The 17268-nt window shown below is 42.3% G+C and overlaps 1 protein-coding gene across 1 annotated transcript in view; it reads right to left on the minus strand.

Annotated features, from left to right (window-relative positions):
• STX6 (syntaxin 6) overlaps window positions 1-17213 on the minus strand; it is a 47048-nt gene extending 29835 nt beyond the window's left edge. Inside the window, exons 1-2 of the mRNA XM_043923287.1 lie at window positions 16944-17213; window positions 64-233 (exon numbers count right to left, since the gene is read on the minus strand). Of these exons, the coding sequence (XP_043779222.1) occupies window positions 64-233; window positions 16944-16978 (205 nt within the window). The 5' untranslated portion in view covers window positions 16979-17213. The remainder of the gene's footprint in view (window positions 1-63; window positions 234-16943) is intronic.
• Window positions 17214-17268: the final 55 nt, after the last annotated feature.

The following is a 17268-nucleotide window of genomic DNA, read 5'->3' on the forward strand; positions in this document are numbered from 1 at the left end:
GAATGAAAACCTGTCCATTTGTCTGTTTGCCTCACGTGGCACAGATGCCTCAGAAAAGGATATTGATGGTTTCGTCGAGGTCCTCTAGGTCCCACTCTATGCTCCGGAGGTTGTTCCTCAGCTCGTTGGTGGTCCAGTCGATTTCTTCCCTCGTGGCTGTGGATGGGTCCTGGAGGAGCTCCGTCCATCTCTGAAACAATCCCTGTGCAGTGTTGACTGCTTTCTGAACCTCTCTGTAACCAGGTGAAGGGAAAGGACAGAAATGAGACAACACTTACTATGAACAAGTTAATACAAGACTTATGTTAACCATTGCAATCAGACCCCACCCTCAGCAATGAACCACCATTCCCCAAAGTGTTTCTAAGTTGTTACAGAAGGCTCTTCATGGACAAATATCAAAATTCAAAATTTTAAAATAATAGTCTGAGTATTATGCTCTCAGCTGATTTCAAAATAAAATAGCCACCACCTAAGCACCTATAATATCAAGTTTGTTCGTAAAGTGAAAGTGCTAGCCGCTCAGTCATTTCATTCTTTGCAACCCCAGGCTGGTCTGTCGGTGGGATTTTCCAGGCAAAAATACTGGAGCAGGTTGCCATTTCTTTCTCCAGGGGATCTTCCCAACTCAGGGATCGAACCCACATCGCCTGTGTCTCCTGCGTTGGCAGGTGGATTCCTTACCGTCTGAGCCACCAGGGTGTTCTTTAAATTTTGTAAAGGACAAAATTTAATTTTTCTAACAGACCATACTTAAAAGTAGTCTAAGAAGCTATAACATTCAATCATGCTGCTAGTTGGTGCAAAGTAATTAGCATTCAGATGAAGATTCTAAAACAACTTTCTTTTCCTTGGGAAGACTGCTGTGAAAGAGGGGTAAAAAAGGGTAGATAGAAGAGTTACTGTTACACAGCTTGTCTTTTAGGAGGTAAGTATTTTAACCTGAGACATTTTAAAATTCAAAATCTCATTAGAAGATTCCCCAACAGGATTAGCTTTAAATATCGCTATTGTACTTTCTACTCTGCACAGAAGATTAGTGTGCTTCAAGTTCAGGGGGTGAGACTAGGCTATTAAGTACTGTGGTCTGTTTTCTTTTAGATTATAGATACAGCCACAAGGTCTTAAAAACCGTTCTCCCCACCATTGGGCCAATATCTACCATTAAATGTTATACTCTAACACTACCATGTATAAAAGCCAAAAAGGAGTCGTTTTATAATCATGGTCTCTTGTGTACAAAGATTATAACCTTCATGCTCCTAAACTAAGGTATCTGTTATGATCCTTCCATGATTTCTTAACCAACTCTTCTGGGTGCTCGGTCAGTGCGCTTGTTGCCTATGGCTTTAACACAGGGAACTACACGCATCCCATTCCCTCTGACATCTGAAGTGTCAGAGGAGACAGCACTAACAAAATGAAAAAAGTACCTTATAATATCTTGGACTGTGAATACTGATGAGAGCGAAAAAGCTGAATGTTAAATACAGAATATAGACACTGGAGCCGGCTGAATAAATCACTGAGCTATGTGGCCAACAATCAATCTACCGAGAACACTCTACGATGTTCACACCCAGCTCGTGGGTTAAGCAAGTCCCCTCATTGTTCCTCCCTCTCACATCAGCCCTATGCTTTCAGTGCTAAAGAGAAACTCTATCTGAGACAAAAAGAGGAAGGACTAAGTAACCGAGATGCAAATCTACTATTTTTACACTTTATTGAGGTTTCTGGCTGATTTGGTAAAGAAAAGGGCATACATTTCCCATAATATGAAGTACCTGGTGAAGGGAAGTTTGTGTTGAATTGTGTTGAATATCTTCTCTGATAATAGAAGGCAGAGTCAAAAAGTTATCGAAGATGATACATCTCATTCTAAAGGACATAAAATTTACCAGTTCTGTAAAGGAAATCTGAATTCTGAATTGCTTTTTGAAAACCAGAAGTCTCAGACTGGAGCATACCACATTCTCCACCACCAACAGACAACTAGGATGCTGGAATTAAACTCTTAAGCAGTGATCCGTAAACTTTTTCAGTCTCAGGGCTCTTTTGCACTTTTCAAAATTACTGAAGACCCCAAGGAACTTATTTTGATGAGAGCTCTTTATCTGTTGCCACTTACCGTATTAGAAATTCAAACAGATATTTTAAAATAGTTACCACTTAATAAAACATTACAATGAAATTACTGTATGTTAATGATTTGCAAAAAATTTCTAAAACAAAAATATTTAGTGAGAAGACTGGCACTGATTCACATTTTTGCAAATCTCTTTAATATCTGGTTTAACAGTAGGACAGGTATATTCTTACAACTTCTTTTACACTGTTTATATACGTTTTGGTTGAAGCACATGACAGAAATCCAGCCTCATACAGATATATAGTTGGAAAAGGGAAGAGTACTTTAACAGTCTTTTCAGATAATTGTGAATATTCTTTCTTGACGCTCTAAGAAAACTCAACAAGTGGCAGTTTCTTAAAGCTTAGCGGCAGTATGGAAGCTGAAACTGCACCAAAGACCTTGTGAACCCTCATACATTACAACTCACTGCTCCATCTTCTACAGTGACTGAATCTGTTACCCATCATGTACTGGTCATTTACAAAGTATTATTTTACCAAGCATCAGAGATCGTCCAAATGCTGACTCATTTCATTACACAACATCCAAAATCATACAGTAATATCACCACCAATCCCACCAGAAAAACTTAACTACTTGGAATCTGTAACATGATACAAGTTGAATCAAGCTTCCCAAAATTCTTTTAAAAAAGGCTCGAATTTCATCATCTGTAAAAGTATTGTCAGTTGTTTTCCAAGAAGTAACAGGTTCACCTCATTCATTTTTGAGAACATCTCAAGGTTTTTAATGGATAATTTTGATCCTTGTGAGCATATGCAAGTCTCAATAACCAGTCTGCAACTCATTCTTTGAAGAAAAACATGAGATTCTGTGGAGGAAAAAGCGAGCTATTTCAGCTTGCAACTGCATCACAGAAGTGCCTTCCCTGGAGTCAGTCATCTTATAATACGGCAAAAGTGCCCCATGCACTCTCTCATGTTGTCACAAAGAATATTAAAATGTGTACTGAGGTGGGAGAAAACAACTGTGAGTTACACTTCTGATTAAATAACTTGCATCCACAATATACATATATATATATTAAACTCTCAAAACTTAAACCCAATTAAAAAAATGGGCACAATGAAGACCCAGCACATTCCAAAATAAACAAATAAATCTTTAAAAAAGAAAACTGAGCTGATTTCTTAAAAAAAATGGGGGAGGGCAAAAGATCTGCAGAGTCACTTCACTAGAGATAACATACAAGTGACAAGTAAGCACATGAAATGATGCCCAATACCATTAGTCATTAGAAAAATGCAAAGTAAATCCATAATGAGATACCACTACAAACTTGGAACGGCCTCACACAACCAACCGACAATGCCAAGTGTTGACCAGGCAGTGGAGTAACTGAAATGCTCAAGGATTGCTGGTGGGAACACAAAATTGTACAACCATTTGGGAAACAGTGTAGTTGTTTCTTAAAATTAAACATACAAAACATGCATTTACCATATGACCCAACAACGCCACTTCAAGATGACACAAAAACACACACACTCACACAACAACCTGCAAATTCTTACAGTGGTTTTGGTCATAATAGCCAAAAACTGAAAACAAGCCCAATGTCTTTCAACCAAGGAATGGACAACTCTGGTACACCTTCACAATGGAATACTACTCAGCAATAAAAAGGAACAAACCATGCCTACGTGCAACAATAAGAACAAATCCCAAACGTACTATGCAAAGTGTAAGAAGTTAGATGGCCACACAATACATGATTCCATTTCTGTAACATTATGGTGGAGGCAGAACTATAGGGAGAGAAAACAGATCAGTAGTTGCCAGGTGCTGGACATGGGGGGAGGGGGACAGAGAGAAACTTCTAGGGCTGATGGATCTGTCCTGCAAGTTACTTATGGAGGTGGTGGTTACTGACTACATGCACTTGTCAAACTTCACAGAAGTACACACTAAAAAGGGTCAGTTTTATTGTTGGCAAATTACAACTTTTAAAAAGTGAGGAAAAGTTGGGACTTCCTAGGCAGTCCAGTGGTTAGGACTCTGCACTTCCATCGGGGGCCCAGGTTTGATTCCTGGTTAGGGAACTAAGATCCCACAGGGTGCACAGTACAGCCAAAAAAAAAAAAGAGAGAGAGAGAGAGAGACCAACTATGCTTTTTTTTTTAAAACAGGAAAAGTGTTAATGGGAATCAAGATAAGATAAAATTATTATTTCTTTTACTGTTTCACGAAGAACAATCGGAAGGGAATGTGATTCTCTTTATTTTTCACCATGAGGGAGGAATAGTTTTGGTGCCACTGCCTTGATTTAGGCAAAGGCACCAGCAGTTTTACCTGCCACCGCTTTTGCACCATCAGTTTAAATGTAACATGATGAAAAAAAGTAAGTAACATCTGAGTAGCATCATGAAAAGCATTTGAAGCTGAGGGACTCTTGTATGAAAGGATCTTGAAGCGGCCCCCACACTGGGATCCAAGGGCCGTACTTTCATCACCACAACCTTAAAGACGCTGACAACTCAGACTTGAGGGGAAGGAGGAGCAGGTGGGTGGATTCAATTCTAGCAATACAGAGTGAAATCAAAGTGTCCTAAAGCATGTAAGAACTTGAGCATGTCCTAAAAAAGAAATGAAAGAAATGGCAGGAATTAGAAAAACGCTACAAAGCGATCCCAGGATAACATTCAAAACCCCACAGGCCCGGTCAGTGACCTCGCTCGTATAACTCTCAATCTCTTACTTTTAAAAGAGGTTTCATTTTTAGCTTTCAAGTAGTAGCACAGACATAAGAAAGTCAAAGTAGTCTTATTTTACTTTTCTAAGATGTGTTTTAAGGGATCACAAAAGTGGGAACGGTCAGCAGTGGTTCTGATCTGAAAAGCCAGAGAACCTGTAGTATGTCAAGGAATCCTATCTTAATAGCATCTCACAGGGGCCCTCAAAGTTTATAACACCTCCCAATTTTTCTTCTTTTAACATAATTTCAGCTTAGTATTAGCCTGAAAAAGAAAGTGAATGGAGAGAAAATGTGTGTCACAGATAAAACTTGTTTTTAAGCCAAATATTAATGGTACCCAGAATACCCAAAAGAACTTGGGATTTCTGAACAGTTTCAAGACACATGCAAAAAGTACAAGATGCTAACTAGTGACACAACCCACTCAACTCAGAACTATTTGTAAATACCTGGGACTAAATATTTAGAATCACCTGTCATTCCAAGTAAACTGATGAACAGGACACAGGAGTATATAATCAGGCCAGCTGTTTGGTATTTGGGAGGATTTCAACAGAGAAGAGCTGGTGGAGCTTTCTTCACCTACTTTTTCAGGAAAGGTACAGGGGTTGTTTCTACATGAATTGGTGTGCATTCCCACACGTGTATGTGCACCATCCTCTGCTCGTGGTGAGCGCCCACCACACACTGAGCCCTGTGAGTATGCTGCCCCCCGTGAGGAGCTCTGCGGCTGCCGACTCCTTAGTCAACGGTGATCCACTTTCATCTGCGGTCTCTGGAAAGGTCGGAATCACAAGATATTGCCTCTTTTTCCTGTAGAGTCTGCTTTAGCTATTTTCAGGTTTTTCTTCCAAGTGCATAATGGGAATGATTAAAGTCTGATGCTGAGAACTTTCTATGAGGGGTCATGTATACCTTGAATTTCTGGAGTTCTTCGGCTTAGCTTCTTGGTACAGAGGCTTCCCTGGCGGCTCAGACGGTAAAGCATCTGCCCACAATGCAGGAGACCCGGGTTCGATCCGTGGGTCAGGAAGATCCCTTGGAAAAGACAATGGTAACCCACTCCAGTACTCTTGCTTGGAAAATCCCATAGACGGAGGAGTCTGGTAAGCTACAGTCTATGGGGCTGCACACGACTGAGCGACTTCACTCACTTCACTTCAGCTTAGCAATCTTCTTGGTAAGTAGTAATCTGCTCACGGACAGCTTTGGGTATCGTGTCTGACACCATTTCAACAAAAGTCTTGCTAATCGCTTCCCTAGGCATTACAGGTTTAGCTCCTGACCGGGAGAAATCTTTCAGTCCCTTGAAGGAGAGAGACGGCTAACTCCCACAGCGGTCAAGCAGACGTTACTCCCACATCTGCTGCAGATGCTTCAAAGTCAGTCTCATCTCACACATTTCATGGATAACAAGAGTCACAGTGTGGAAATACCAGGGAAGAGGCTTTTCCCCTTGCTGTCTACCAAACGGCCCATCAAAATGATGAGCCCCGTCATATCCTCACGGATAACAACTTCTATGACCACGAGAATGAAGGCTCTTCACTGAGAGTCATGCCAGGGCCCATGGGACCACTTGTAACACAGAGCTTCTTTCCAGTAAGCAAATGTCAAAAATGAAAACACAGCCCACATCTTTGAAGAATGTGTCTTTCAAGTAAAAATAAAGTAATCCAAGCTTTCAAAACTGGATTCTTCCATTCCTTAAAAAGAGTTGACATTGGCAGGACTAAACCAACCCAGTTTTTCTGTGGGTTTTTTTTTTTTTTTTCTTTTTGGCCACAGCATGAGGCATGTGGTATCTTAGCTCCCTGACCAGGGATTGAACCCTTGTTCCCTGTATTGGAAGTGAGCAGTCTTAACCACTGGACCACCAGGGAAGTCCCCCTGTTTGTTTGAAGCTAACCCAGCACTAACCCCTAGTCACTGCTGGTTAAGCCCCTACCATACATCATTCTGCCAAAGAATTGATGCTTTTAAATTGTGGTGTTGGAGGAAACTCTTTGAGTCCCTTGGACTGCAAGGAGATCAAACCAGTCAATCATAAAAGAAACCAATCCTGAATATTCATTTGAAGGACTAATGATGAAGCTGAAGCTCCAATACTTTGGCCACTTCCTGCAAAAACCTGATTCATTAGAAAAGACCCTGATGCTGGAAAAGACTGAAGGCAGGAGAAGGGGACGACAGAGGATGAGATGATTGGATGGCATCACTGACTCAGTGGACATGAGTTTGAGCAAGCTCCGGGAGATGGTGAAAGACAGAGAAGCCTGGTGTGCTACAATCCATGGGGTCACAAAGAGTCAGACATAACTGAACGACTGAATGATGATACAACATCCCAGTCTGTTCCACCATGAAGAAAGGTTCACCATCCCAGCCAACCCTTTGTTTGGGTTTCAGGCAATACATCCAGATAACCATAAAATCATTTCTTAGCTGGATCTCACCAAATTTGTTGGTAAGATGGGAGGAAGAAGTGTTTCAGCCATTAGGGAGCTTCAGTTTCCCTGAACCTGTCATTCAGTTGGGCCAACAAACGGCACGATAATCAGAGGTGCAGCCTCCACCAGCCTTTTGATTTCTCCTTTCTTCTCTGACCATGCTGATAGGCTCTGAATTGGCATCTGTTCCAGTCACTCTGGTTGTATAACAATGACCCCCAAAATCAGTGGCATCAAACGAACATTTCTTATGTGCATGGATTCTGTGGGTCAGGAATTTGTGCCGAACACAGAAGGGGTGGCTTGCCCTATTCCACACTGTCTGGAGCCTCAGCTGAAAGACCCCCTGGGCGGGGGGCCGCGAGAGGAGGCGCTCCTCAGTAGCATCTCTGTGCCTTTGTAGTCTCTCCACATGAGTGCTCGAGCAGAGGGGCTGCAGTAGAGCTGGACCTGTGTCCCAAGTCACAAAGATGTGACTGGAAGCTGAACTGGGTGTCTTTTGTGACTTAATCCTCACGAGTCAAGCAGTGTCATTTCTGCCTCATTCTATCAGTCAAGGCAGTTACAAAGGTCTGACTGGGTTCAAAGAAAAGCAATGAGAATTCCAGCTTGATAGAAGAAAACCAGCTTCACAATTTAAGAAAAGCAAATGGGACAGGAGAGATATTGGGCGGCCACCTTTGGAAAAACACCATAGGCTGCAACACCTATGTCTGGAGCAGCACCCATCCTGTATGTCATCCTGTATGTATGAAACAGGAGTCCCTGTTTCACCAACGCACTGAGAGGCTAGTGAAGGCAGATGGTTTCCACTCTACTGAAGAAACCTGGAAAACCTCTGATGTGCAAGCCTCTGCAACCCTATTATTGTTCTCCTACCCTGTACCCCAACGGCCTGTCCCACCACCAACCCCTCAGGCTAGGTGAGGAGGAGCTCTTTTTACTGCCTGACTTACACATTCAAACCATTTGTAAGAGGAAACACACACACTTGACCTTACTGCCATTTCCAACTTCACTGTGATAATATCTTTTGCAATAATTCTCCTAGAGGCGGAAAAAAAACAAAAAAAAAGCCTTTAGTTACCTACAGTTCTAGACAACTTTGACCTCAACCTGCTGCTGCTTCCACAATTCCCCTGGGATAGTACTCCTGCCACCAATGACATTGCAGGTCCAAGTCACGGGTGACTTGAACTCGTCCCCATTTTCAGTGTACTGAAACCTTTCTATTTTCTTGAAACTCTCACTTCCTTGTTTTTGTGATATTGTGCTATTTTAGCTTCTACTAATTTTCTCTTTCCTCCTCTTCCACCTGGTCCCAGTATTTCTCAGCGCTACTTTTACAGCCTCTAGGTACTCATCAACACTAGTAGGTTCACACGATCCCTTGAAGTTGATGACTCCCCAACTGCAGTCCCAACCCTAACCAGCCACCCAGGACTAATTCCTATATTTTAGCTGTCTCCTGGATCATTCTGTTTGCCTAAAACCAAACTAATCATATTCTCCCTACAAAAAAGCGAGTATTCAAACAACAAAATAAAACAGGAAAAAAAAACAAAACCCTGCTTCCTTCTCTAACTTCCTCATTCTCATTATTAGTGACACTATTTTCCAAGATTTGAAACTTGTCTAGACAAGCATCATCTTTGACTCTTCCTCTTACTTCTCACCTTGCACAACCTCTACTTAAGCTGCGTCACTGGATTTTAGATCTAGAAGGAACTTTCACAATAACCAGTCTGCATTCATTAAACAAATAAGAGCACAGGGGCTCAGACTTCTTGGTTTCTGGCCTCAAGTTCTTCTGACCCAGAGCACGAGGCACCTTCTAGTAACAAGACTTTTCAACCCCATCTTTGCAAAGCCTCCTGACAAATCTATTTTCTTAGTGAATCAGAAGACCTGGGTTTGAGCCCTCAGAAGTTGTTTGACCACAGGCAAGTGGCATGGTAACAACTGTTAAAACTGCCTCCTCATTAAGAATTTACAAAAGCAAACAGATTAAATTTAAACTCCTCAACTGGGTATTCCATGCCGCCTCCTCCCCACAAAGGGGCCAACTTTCATTTCCAACCTGATTTCTCACTGAAACAAAATCTGTTTCAGTTGGCAGCTCTTCTTCTCATCCTCCCTTTCCTCATTTCTGGCTCTGGACTTTTCACTCACCGCTTCCCCGTCTGGAAGAGTCCTTACACCTCTGCAAATGAAAAGCAGACACTTCCTTCCTCCATGGCTCAGATTATGGCCCTACTTGCTTCACGAAAGTGTCTCTGACCAACATTCCCCGGGGAGTCTTTTCAGTCTCCACAGTATCTCAGCTCTATTCCAAAATCTTACATGCAATCCATATCGTCTATCACCTAAATTGTTTCACACAGCTGCATGGTGTTCTCCAAACCAGATTATAATTCAGGAGCCAAATAGAGTATTAGGAATTCAACAAATGTATAACAAATGTCTGTAAAGTGATTTTTACAATGAAACATCTGATTGGGGAGTTGCCTAGGACTCCACACACTCACTGCCAAGGGTGTGGGTTCCAGCCCTGGTTGGGGAACTAAAATCCCACGAACCATGCAGCAAGGCAAAAAAAAAAAAAAAAAAAAAAAAAGAAGAAACATCTGAAACATCTGATGGATTTTCAAAAAGTAGAAAATGAGACTTGACTTTTATTCAATTTTACTGGATAACAGTACTCTGTAAATAAGGATAACTTTTCTCAACATTGTGAATACAGTGCACAATGCTTGCCTTCAAGGAGCTCATAAAAGATTCTACACAGAGCCAAGAGATAATCAGAGAATAATACAATGTAACACAGATTGTTTTGCTCATCTGCTTACTTACACCATTATTTCAACAAGATCCATAGCCAAGAACATGGAAATAAAACTATCCTTCTTTAGGCACACAAAGCCTCCAAACCAGCAAAATATTAAAGGAACACAATATTTATGCCTTTTTCCTATAGGAGAGGCTCACTTGGTACAAAATATTCTCATAGTCCACCACTCAATTTCTTAATGGCTTATTTTGATTAGAAGCTGCAAACAAAAAAGGGGTTAAAAACTACAGATCCCAAAACTGAAAACGGGATCATTCATTCAACAAACACCATGTAAGACCTTACTGAACACAATGATGAAAAAAACATGATTCAAACATGGTATGTTTCACCTAGCAAATTAGTCAAGGTTTCTTCAAATGAGAATCTCAGTATTGGCAAGCGATCAAGGAAAATGGGTCCATCAAACTTTGGGCGGTGGAGTGGGGAGTTGAGTGGAGAGGAGTGTATCTTGGAAGGCAATTTGGTAACATGTATCAGAAGCCTTGAAAATGTGCTTGCCCACTGAATTAGCAATTCTGCCAGAGGAATAAAGGCTGTGGAAATAATCAGGAACAGCAATGAAGACCTGTGACAAGCAGGGCTTATCATTACAATAATTGTAATAAAGAAAATTTAGAAACATCATAAATGTCATCCCAGGTGACAAACTATATTACATTTATACAACAAAATACAAAGGCAGTCATTAAAAAGCCTCCCCACCAAAGGCATGTTAAGGATATAAAGATATACAGATGAAAAGATTGTAAGACAGTATGATCCCAATTTCTTCATGATTAATAATAACAACAATACCAATTTATATAAATCCTGGCCTTTCCAATTACAAGCTTATGAACTTGGAAGTTTTTTTTAACTAATTTTGTTCATTTGTAAAATGATAGTAGTAATAGTACTAGTACCGAGTTCATAAGGATTAAAAAGACAACCCCTGTCAGCTTCTCAGCACAGTGACTGATATATGATAAGAGACCAAAACCTGATGGGTAGTATTACATAAAACTATTAATAGAAACAGATAAAAAAGACACCAAAATTTTAACTATTTCTGGATGATGGCATTTCAATTAATTAAAAAAAAAATTTATGTATGTGGCTGCACTGGGTCTTAGTTGTGGCACGCGGGCTCTTTAGTTCCAGCATTCAAACTCTTAGTTGCAGCATGTGGGATCTAGCTCCCTGACCAGGGATTGAACCCAGGCCCCCTGCATTGGGAGCTTCGGAGTCTTAGACACTGGACCACCAGGGAAGTCCCTTCAATGAATTTTTAATCCTTTTAAAAATACTTTTATTTCCTAAGTTTTCTAAAATGAGCATATGTTACTTTAAATGTTACTCCAAAATAAAAACAAAACAAAAAACCAGTAAGACATGGTCCTTCCTCTTAGAAAGGGCAGACTGTTTGGAAGGAGACACATAAACAGACATTTAAAAGAGAATGTTTACTGAGCACTTGATGGATGCCCCAAACTGTGCCAAGACAACATACATGCCTTAACTCATTTAATCCTCATAACCGATAAAGCAGGCATTGTTAAGCCAATTTTGTACCTAAAGAAACAAGTTCAGAAAGGATAATTAACATGCCAAAAGTTACATCAAATAATGGATAGAGGTGAGATTCCAACTTTAGATCAGTCTGATTTACAAAGTTCAGTTCCTTCACCAAATCTCAGTGCCTCTGGAAGTCACATAAAAAGAAAAATAACACCCAGAGCATGCATTTCCTTTCCCTTTGCACCTAGCTTTGTCTTTCTTACAGAATCTACCACCACCTGATATGCCGTATATGTGTTCACTTGTTTACCACCTGTCCCTGGAATATAAGCTTCATAAGGACAGGAACGTCATTTGTTCACTGCTGGACCTTTCGCCCCTGGCAAGCAAACAGAGAACAGACACTCGGTGTGTTTTAGAATGAAGGATTCTGGATAGAGCTGTGAGCTGATCGAGTCTCCAAGGTCACATCTGGCAGCAGTGCAAATGAAGCTTGCTGAAGAAGCCACTTATAAGAGTCCAGGTGGGAGAGGACAAGGACATGAATGAGGATGGAGGAACCAAAACCAGAGAGGAAGAGAATTCCAGAGATACCCGGGGGATGCACTAATAGGACCTGGTGACCAAGTGGACATAGGACTGATGCAGAGTGTGGAGTCAGGAGTGAATAGGGCTAAGAGGAGGGAGGCATTTTTAGGTAGGGGGAAGGAAATGAAAAAGAATTGGGGATAAGATACCCATCCCATAGCATGGGGGATGTCAAACAATGAGTAAAATACACAGAAGAACTCTTGGGAGAGAGTTGGGTCAGAGTGACTAGGGTGCAGGATGTACGCAGAACCACCTGATGCAATGGGAATAATCAAGCTCACTCAGTGAGAACACACATGAAGAGGGTCAACTAGTCAAACTACAAGTGAAGGGCTGGTCTGAGTTTATTCACTAGGGCTAAGAGTTCTGGGAGCAAAAATACCACTGTCAATGTATGGGCCGGGTAGAGCTACACCTGCCCAAAGAGCCCAGCTGCCCGACTGTGGTGGTTTTCTCCCATGTTCTGGTGTTCCGCTCTGAACAAGACATCGACAGTATCAAAATCTCACAAAGTGAACCTCAAACACTCAGACACCAATCACTGAATATTTAAATTAAAACAGCTTTCTAACTGATCTCCTTTTTAATCTTTCTTCACACTGATGCACCCAACACTACTACCAAATCAATATTCTCAGAACCCTAATTTCATGTCATTTCCCTGCTTTTCACACTGTTTATGGGGTTTTCAAGGCAAGAATACTGAGGTGGTTTGCCACTCCCTTCTCCAGTGGACTACATTTTGTCAGAACTCGCCACCATGACCCGCCTGTCTTGGGTAGCCCTACACACATGGCTCATAGTTTCACAAAAGCTGAGTGCCAAAGAATTGATGCTTTTGAACTGTGGTGTTGGAGAAGACTCTTGAGAGTCCCTTGGACAGCAAGATCAAATCAGTCCATCCTAAAGGATATCAGACCTGAATATTCATTGGAAGGACTGATGCTGAAGCTGAAACTCCAGTACTTTGGCCACCTCATGCGAAGAGTTGACTCATTGGAAAAGACCCTGATTCTGGGAAAGATTGAAGGCAGGAGAAGGGGATGACAGAGGATAAGAAGGTTGGATGGCATTACCGACTTGATGGACATGAGTTTGAGCAAGCTCCGGGATGGACAGGGATGTCTGGCGTGCTGCAGTCCATGGGGTCTCAAAGGGTCGGACACAAATGAGTGACTGAACTGAACTCCCTGCTTTGAAAACTTCCAATGGCCTCAAGATGAGCTCTTCTTGATTTTATTCTACCTGTTCTGTCAAGTGTTAACAGTATGAGGAGAACAGTATCAGTTAACAGCTGAATGTTGAATCCTGGGTCTACCACCTATTAGCTTTGTGACCCTGAGGAAGTAACTCAACCCCTCTGTGGTAGCTCAGTTTCTCATCTGTTAAATGGGGCTAATACCCACACCACAGAACTCTTCTTACAAAGTGGTAATTCTTTTTTTTTTTTCAAAGTGGTAATTCTTATAAAGTGCTTACTGAGCTTGCAACACCTGGCATAGGTGTTGCATCCTTTAAATGTCAGCTATTAATATTATTACATCTCCAAATAAACTTCCTACTCCACCTGGGACGTCCTCCTTGATTTCTAAACACACCATGCCCATCTGAGGGCCTTTGCTGGTAGCGTTCTCATCCACAAACCACCATTCCTTACCAACCACAATCACAACCACCAAAGAGAACTTATTCAACACTATGCTATATATTCAAGGTGGCAGGCTGGAAATACAGGAATAACAAACAGTTCCAACCCTCAGAGCTCACAGTAATAATGACAGCCAGCCAGAGGAAGAGGTGCGATAATGTGTTACAGGTGTCAAGGAAGCACTTTCTGGAGGCAGTGGAAACGCTGACTGAATCCTGAAGGCTGAGTGCGTGCTTCCGGCAGAATGGATGCATGTGGGGTCAGAGCACCCGCCCCCATAGTCACAGTCACTGTACTGAGTCTGGAGATCCTGGAGCTCTCAGCAGGTACAGTGAGCAAAGGGTACAGGAAGGCTGCATCACAAGGCCAGGAAGTCATGAGACTTTCCTTCAGGCAACAGGCAGCCACTAAATGATGTTAAGTAGGGAACTCCTGCTTGGGTTCTAGAAGAGCTACACCTGTCCTGCCCAACATGGATGCCACATGTGACTGCCGAACTATGCTGGTGTGATCGTGGGACTAAGTTTTAAATTTTAATTAATTTAAATTTAAAAACTGATATTCAATTCACTTACCAAAAATTTTAAAAATATACTTGGAACAATTTGGGTATGTGAATCTACTTTTTCAACTGTAAGTTTAATGAATTCTAAAAACAGATCAAGTGTCTCTGATGAAAATTCAGCATCCAAATTGAGATGTGCTTAAGTGTAAAATGCACACCAGATTGGAAGACAGTACAAAAAGGGTGAGAGTCTTCGTTAATAATCTTTATAATTATCACATGTTGAAATATTTTGACTATACCAGGTTATCGATGACATTAAAATTAACTTTACATATTTTTCACTTTCACTGTGTCTACTAGGAAATGTAAAATAGCATGCGTGGCTCATACTGCATTCTGGAGAACACTCGTCCAACAAAACCAAGGCAGATGCAAGAGGAAAGAGACTGGAAGCAGGAAGACCAAGAGGAAAGAGACTGGAAGCAGGAAGACTTGATGAGTCCAGAAAAGACACACAGGACTGAATCATCTAAGTGATAACCATCTTCAAAACGCAATTCAAGACGTGCTACTATGTTCAAAGCTTTTCCAATCGTAACCTTTCCTAATGGGACGCCTTTCTCCGAACTACTAGGGGACTTAATCATCTGTAGGATTCACTTCAGCACTTAATCATTTTCACCAGTCATTTATACTTAATTACTGGGTGACTTGTTTCTCAGATAAGACCATCAGCTCCTACGCTAAGGGTTACAATTTAGGCTTCTTTCATTTTTCCACATCATGCAGTGAATATATTTTCAAAACTTTTAATAAACAGAGGTACATGGCTCCCCATATATTTCACCACATTATCTGGAGACACTCATGTAGCTAATTTTACTTTTCCATAGCAAAAGGTTTTGATATCTTAAGAACATGAGCTAAAACAATGTAAAAGTCAAACAAGACTCCTGGCCAATGTTCCAATAAAGCAGTGATATCTAATCAGTGAGCAAGCCCTGGCAAAGTACTATCAGGAAAAAAAGTCAAGATGGCAAAGCAATTTAGCATTTTCACAAATTCCATTTAAAAATGAAACAAAAAATTCTGACTATCTACAGCCTCCACTGCCAGACATGACCTTTGAAACCTAAGAATTAAGAATGTTTAAAGGAAAAACACAACAGCTTTCACATTTAAAAATTAACCCCTAAAAAAAAATCAATTCTTCTAATAACATTTTCCAGGTAGAGATCCATGTATTATTAATCATCTAAACTCAGATTTTCCCATCTAAAGTCAGATGAAGGCAAAACTTTTTAGGGAAATGTTAAAATATATATAAATGTATCTTACTGTATCATGGATAATAAAGTATTTCACCTCGAGTATCACTTAAATTTTCTTAGAAGAATCTTTAAAAAAAAAAAGTCACATACACCCTCAAGCAACTGGTCAGCTTTTACCCCTACAGAAACAGAAATAGGGAGCTAGGAACTAGTTGAAAGCAAAGTGGTACTTTAGGGTGATTAGCACTGATCTCTCAGGAACTTCGCAGTTCTCAGATTTTTAACGTTTGTTTGACATTTAAAACAAAAGCTGACAAGCTGTAACAACAACAGGATCCATCTTCCCTGAATTTGTTTAATGGCTACAAAGCCTATGTAACAGTGCCATTAAAGTTTCTGGGTATCTGCAAACAACTGAGCAATCAAAGATGGAGTCAGGACAGCTCACAGGGAAAAATAAGTTTAAGGCGGTTCTAGTCTGAAAGGCAGAGGAAGAAATGGGGGAAACCTGTCAAACAGCCTGGATGAAATCAGGGAGTTAAAAAGCAAGCGCTCATTTCCTTTAGCACTGTGGGAAAAACCCGGTGCTAACAGAAAGCTAAGGAAAGTTTGGTTTGGCTGATTTCATTTTGTTTTCCTTCCAACATCATCACTGAGTTTGAACGGGCTGCTTTCCTCCCCTCCCATTACTCAGTAAAAACTCCCCCACTGAATTGAGTCGTCTTCCGGAGCCAGGCGCCCCCGCCTCCAAGCCTGCTAACGTGCTCAGACGCCTCTGGGCATGTTGTGGTCTCACCAGTCTGCGGGGCCAGCGCTCCGAACTCAATGGACAATAGGAGCTCACCCCCGTCCACGCCAACTACAAAGCTCAGGAGGGCCATTTCCCTTTTCCTGCCCAGATGCTGTTTTTCCCCCTTCGAAGCAGGGCCCCGTGCTCCACTAGAGCCCCTGTTTGGTCTGGGACGCCTAACCTCCCTTCCCACCTGCAGAACTGCTGAACCCCTCCTCCCGTCCAAATAAGTTGTAGAGCAGCGCACAGGCCAAAGAGGACCCCCTTCCCAGGGGCTTGATTGAGGGCATGGGTTTCAAAGTCCAGGTGGGACGGGAAAGGGATGTCTCTGGACACTTGATCACGGCCCTCCAGGCTAAGCCGTCCCCACTGTGTCCACGCCAGCCTCTACTTGCCTCCCATCCCCCCTACAGCGAGAAGAGGCGGGGAGGTGCGGGCAGGCAGCACGGCCACCGCCTCCTCCAGTGGAACCCTCGGCAACACTCACCCTTTCACCACAAAGAAGGGGTCCTCCATGGACATGGCGTCCCGGCCCCCGGCCGCCTCACGTCTGCTCCGCGCACAGGGCGCCCGCGCCCTCCAAATCTCCCTCTGCCCACCCTACCCGCCTCGCGTAGCGGCCCGCGCCTCGGCCTGGGGGGTCCCGAAGCCTCTGCGCGCGCAGGGCGGGGTGCACCGGCCAGCCCCTGGTCCAGCACTCGATGGGCACTGCAGACCAAATCCAGACTCTAGAGCCGGCCCCGCGGCTGTCCCCTCCCCCGACTCCTCCCGGCGCGTCCGGCCGCCTGGCTCCGCCCCCGGGTTCCTCGGCC

This window comes from Cervus elaphus, chromosome 14 (genome assembly GCF_910594005.1).
Source record: "Cervus elaphus chromosome 14, mCerEla1.1, whole genome shotgun sequence".
Lineage (NCBI taxonomy): Eukaryota > Metazoa > Chordata > Mammalia > Artiodactyla > Cervidae > Cervus > Cervus elaphus.